General features: G+C 44.6%; 1 protein-coding gene across 1 annotated transcript in view; it reads right to left on the bottom strand.

The window, feature by feature from the left end:
• Positions 1 to 603: 603 nt before the first annotated feature.
• The window catches only part of Gatm (glycine amidinotransferase), a 16881-nt gene continuing 11927 nt past the window's right edge, over positions 604 to 5557 (bottom strand). The window contains exons 6-9 of the mRNA XM_004639031.2: positions 5235 to 5399; positions 4683 to 4746; positions 4194 to 4310; positions 604 to 1620 (exon numbers count right to left, since the gene is read on the bottom strand). Coding sequence (XP_004639088.1) covers positions 1508 to 1620; positions 4194 to 4310; positions 4683 to 4746; positions 5235 to 5399 — 459 coding nt within the window. The 3' untranslated portion in view covers positions 604 to 1507. The remainder of the gene's footprint in view (positions 1621 to 4193; positions 4311 to 4682; positions 4747 to 5234; positions 5400 to 5557) is intronic.

The raw sequence follows: 5557 nt of genomic DNA, 5'->3' as shown, positions 1-5557 counted from the left end.
AGATAGCTCAGTAGGGGCTGGGCAGATAGCTCAGTAGGGACTGGGGAGATAGCTCAGTAGGGGCTGGGCAGATAGCTCAGTAGGGGCTAAGTGCTTGCCTGACAAGCTCAAGGTCCTGAGTGCAACCCCCAGTACTGCAAAAAGACAAAAACAAAAACAAAAACAAAAAAAAAAAACCCTGGGCCAGGGAGATAGCTCTGCAGAATAAACACTTGTCTGGCAAGCTCAAGGGCCTGAGTTCAATCCCCAGTTCTGGGAAAAAAAAAAAAAAAAGTTGGCAAGAGAATGTTTGAATCCTGTGATTCATTTCAAAATACGCATTCTCTGCGATTTTGTCATGAATACATGCATTCAGCAACTCTAAAACAGAGGCTCTTTTTAAATCCTGGGGCCTACAAGTAGTCCTTTATGCTCCCAAGATATTCAGGTAATATCGAACTAAATAATCAACTAAAATGTTGACCTGATGATGCAGTTCTGAATACAAGTCCTGGGTTTAGCTTTGGTGTGAATGTGTCAGTTTTGTGAGAGAATTAGGAATCGGTCCCAAGAGCTGCATCGCTATAATTTACTTACGTTAAAATGATTAGAGTGACATCGAACTCTGATAAAATATAATCTGGAATGCAAACATTTATTAGAATAAAAATGCACATACAGTATCCAACATTAAAATTACTTCGCAAGTTTCCTCTATTAGTTTTTTTCAAATGCTTTTAACCTCTGTGCTTTAAATAAGTTGCACATCTGTAAACAAATCTGAGATTACTGAAGATGTAATGTAACTATGAGATGCTGAACATTAAAATTTAGGAACAGGACTAACAGTTATATCCTATTACACTAAACATTTCTGTAAATTTCTGGAAAAAGAGGAACAGATTCAAATAGCTCTCCTGAATTGAGGTAAGTTCTATGACGTGGCTTTAGTAGCATATTTCACTAACGTTGAAAAGAAAATATTAAAAAACATTCATGAAAAACTCATGTGAATGTTTGAGTCATCTAGCTTATTTTTTTTTTTTTAGAAAAACTACTCAACTTCCTTATTAGAAAATGAAAATTATCTGGTTTTACTTAGAAGCTGTGTAAATCCTAAGTCTTCCTCTCCTTTAGAAAAAATGAAGTAATACAAACTCTTACAAGCTTACTAAAAAGGAAAAATACAACGAAGATTAGAACCAGTATTCCAAGCTGCCTTATGGAAAGAGAAGTACAAACAGAGGTAGATGGTTAAATATTAGTGGCCAAGCTACTCGGGTGACTAATTCTTGTCTTGGTACACATTCACCAAGCGTTTACACTGGAAGCCAAAGAGTAAATGACTTTAGGAGAAGAAAGAGACGCACAGCAGAAGTTATTTTCCTTGTGTCCAAGGAAAGGAATGAAAGTGAACCAGGTTTGAGACCCCTGTGAAGGATACGATTGTTCCAAGCACTGCAGGTCACGCACTGGGCAGAACAGGCGCAGGGACCAGCCCTACACCCAGCCCTGGGGCGCCCGCCTGTCAGTCCAAGTAGGACTGAAGCGAGCCTCGGCGGCGGATGTCGCAGGTCCAGCAGTGGAAGCCTCCTCCCAGGGAATTGGCGTGACGGATGCTGACCTTAATGGTGCTGATCCCTGCATTGAAAAAGGAGGCCGGGGTCAGGCAGGTGGCCCACATGGAGCCGTTCTGCCCGGTGGAAGCCTAACGGTGCTGAGGAATCTGCTTCTGATCCTCCTGGCCAGCCCAACCCAGAGCGGTCTTTTCACCAGCTGTCTTTTTTTTTTTTTTTTTTTTTTTTTTTTTTTTTTTTTGGGATTGAGCTCAGGCCCTTGCACTTGCCAGGCAAGCTCTTATTCTACTGAGCCATTTCCCCAGCCCCATCACCAGCTTACCTTTTAGAGCTTTCTTTAGTTTGGTTTTTGATTTTTGGTGTTTTTTGAGACAAGATATCACTGTATAGTTCAGGTTACCTCTGATATTTTTGGGTTTTGAGGGAGTTTTTTTTTGGCGGAACCAGGGATTGAGCTCAGGGCCTGGTGCTTGCCAGGGAAGCGCTAATTCCACTGAGCCGTCTCCCCGGCTCCAGCTTATCTTTTATCTCATTTGTTTTGGTGCTAATGAAAAAATCTCCCAAAAGTCAGCGGACTCTGAAGTTTGTTCTATGGACTATTTACAAGTCAACTGACTAGATGAGCAGATATTCCTGACAAATGTCCAAAAGTGACCACTCATACCACCTCAGGGCCTTCTAGAATCAGGCGTCCCCTTGTCTGACTGTTTCTAGTTTTACTGTGGTGGTGATCTAGAATAAGTATATTTAGCCAACCTGAAAAATGCACTTTACCTAGCCACACACAAAGAAGGGAATGAATCTGGTACAGGTGAACTCTGCCAGGCACACTAAGGAAACAACAGAAAAGAGCTCCGCCTCAGCGGGGGCTGGAGGGCTGTGGGCACCTTAGCCTGCTACTGCAGTTGGCGCCGTCTGCGGGGACACACGGAGCTGTGCGTGGTCTACTTAATCAGCGTATTCGGGGGAATCCTTGGGTTAGACGTAGTGGGGATTGTTACAAGGCAGTTTATTCTCTTCCCTCGTTATTCTGAGAGGACACAGGAGCGACAGGATCAAGAGCGCAGGTGAGTGAGGGAGAAATGAGGCCCGAGTCTACGAAGAGCTCTGAAGAATCAGTGAGGGCGGCTCAGCACAGGGGAGGCAGGGTGTGGGAGGAGGGGCGTTTCGTTTGTTTCTGAGACAGAGTCTCACTATGTAGCCCAGGCTGGCCTTGAACTCAAAGCGACCCTCCTGCCTCACTCAGCCTCCCAAGTGGTGGGACTACAGGGGTGCACATCATGCCCCGCTGGGGTTTAAGCGTGCGCGTGTGTGTCCTCTGGAATGATCTGCCTGTCCTACTCCAAGGGCCACAGCTGTACCTATCCTGAATTGGCGGGGACTCAGGAACTTGGTATATTTGCTTTACCAAGTTTCCTGTTTAAAAAAAAAAAAAAAGAAAAGAAAAAAGAAAAAAGAAAAAAAAAATTCCTGTTTCTCTCTATACAGACTTTAATTACTACATGTCAAAGTAGAAGTCAGATATTTGGGGATGTATGCTATTTTACATTATGAAATAAAAACAAAATCCTAATAGACAAATAAACTGAACTCAAGCAATTTTATTAATCAATGAAAGCCAGAGGAGAGAGAGAAAAAAAAAAAAAAAACCCAAAACAAAACAAAACAAAAAAACTATGGTATGGCATTAGGGATCAAATCTAATGCTGTTCCACCTAAAACTGATAGGCCGGGCTGGGAACGTGGCTCAGTGGTAGCCCTCTCACCTGGCACGCCCAAGGCCCTGGGTTTGACACCCAGCATGTCTCTCTCTCTCTCTCTCTCTCTCTCTCTCTCTCTCTCTCTCACACACACACACACACACACACACACACACACACACACACACCCCGCTCAGCATATATAACCAAAGCATAAGCACCAGCACAGACAGATAAGTCTGTTCTTCGGGGGCTGGAATAGTAACTGGAACCACTGACTTTCAGACCTGTCTACCAATCAAGTTTGATATTTGGGCCGGGGATAGAGCTCAGCGGTGCAGCATCTGTCTAGCAGGCATGAGGTTCTGAGTTCAATTCCTGGTGCCAAAAATAAATAAAACTGAGGGGCCAATCTTTTCAAACTACTATACTAAGGAGGGATGTGGTAAAGGGGCAGATACTTTCTTTCGAGTTATATACCTGAAATATAAGACAGTTTTTAAAAATGACTCAGTGTCAACAAATACACTGTCTGGCTATTACAAATTGACACTCAGGGTATGCCAAACATGTCAAGAATGGTACTCTACACAATAGCTTATATGAAAATCCTCTCCTTCAACATTTTTCTCAAAAGTACTAAGAACTAAGTGCCTCTAGAAGGAATAGAAATTGAATGAAGTTAAGCACTTATCAGAAGTGCTGGAATTTCTTTTGTTCTTCTAGTGCAACATTTTCGGGCGCCTGCCCTTTAGCTCAGTTGTTTAAGTGCCTGCTTAGGCAAAGGCAGTCAGGCTCAGGATGCTGTGGTTCCATCCCCAGATCCTCATGCCTTACCAGACCTGCCCTTAAGGCATCCTGAGCCAGCTAAAATACAAAAAAACAAACAAAAAAATTTTTTTTACATAGCACAGTGCACTGCACTACTTGTACCTACCCAGTTTCTCAAACATCTTTTGAGTTGGGACTTCGTTGGCGTCCACCATGACACGCTTCTCATCTAGCATTAGGACGTTCATGGAAAGCCATTTGGATGACATCCAGAGCGGGTGATCTGTAAGACACCAACAGCTGTTGAACTCACCTGCTGCCGCTTCTGCTCAAAGCCAGGATTTACAAGGAAGGCTATGAACCCAATAGCTCAACTTTTTGGTAGCTCGGTTTCCAAAAACAACGTATCTAGAAATGTTCCAGGTCAGCCACACCCATCACACCTTGGGATGTCATATCTTGCTTTATGCGAGCTTGTTTTTGTTGTCTCACTTTCATTTTCTAAGGAAGGAGAAACGGCAAACGCGAGCCCCAGCCTTGTGCTGGAATTCACAGCCACCACTTCTTACTGGGGAAGCATGTTTGCTAACTGGGTGAGACGCAGGCTGCTCTCTGTAGGTGAAAGATCCTCCTAAGTATTTAAAAGTAAACCTACCATCAGGGATGGTCGGTGTTGGAGGAGTCACTATGGTCCATCCTGCTTTCTTGAAAAGATCAATCTGCAAGACAAAAACAACCAAAGCGGGCTTAAATCCCCACTTGCTGCTTTCATTCTGCTAGGGCAGTGGCTCCCATCTACCCTGAAGAGCAGAGCCGCCTGAGGGTCGCCTGACCCACTGCCAAGACCAGGCAGGGCTGTCTGTTTCAGCTGCAGTTGTCAATTATGAGATGTACCATTTTATTCAACAGCAATACCCTCCTGTGGACAAACTCTGTTTGACAACACTGTTTTACAACACCAAGCAGTGAAGTCACTGTCCGAGGACACTATACAAACCATCACTGCGACAGTATCTATTTCTGGGTGTCAGACATTGGGGTGTCAAACCCTCCATTAGCAACCCAATGCTTGACCATAACACTGACACACACTGCTCAGTCTGTCATTTACAATCACTAGCAGCCACAGAAGGGCTTAAAACAAAGTGGAAATTGCTTTAGCTGCTAGGCTCCATCACTTTCCCGCCACCCCAAGAGCTCTTCTTACCTGGTGACATGGTCGGTCAGGGTTGGAAAGCACAAGTCCAGGCCCAATGATGTTGAAGGTGGCGTCAATGTGCATCGGGTTGGGGTCTTTAAAGGAAATGATATGGACTCTGTAGTCCGGAGCAAGATGCCTACGCATCCATTCAATGCCCAGGTAATTTGTCACCTGAAGATAAAAAGAAGAGATAAAACCTACAGGGAGGGGCTGGTGAGATGGCTCAGTGGTCTAGGGCACCTACTTGGAGCAGGCTTAGCACAGCACAGGGACCACGGTTCCGTCCCCCAGCACCACATGCCAGCTAGCCGCGCCCCCTGGTGGGCTGA

The sequence above is a fragment of the Octodon degus genome, unplaced genomic scaffold (assembly GCF_000260255.1).
Source record: "Octodon degus isolate 3935 unplaced genomic scaffold, OctDeg1.0 scaffold00105, whole genome shotgun sequence".
In the NCBI taxonomy this organism is placed as follows: domain Eukaryota; kingdom Metazoa; phylum Chordata; class Mammalia; order Rodentia; family Octodontidae; genus Octodon; species Octodon degus.
This window is presented reverse-complemented; position numbering and strand designations above follow the sequence as displayed.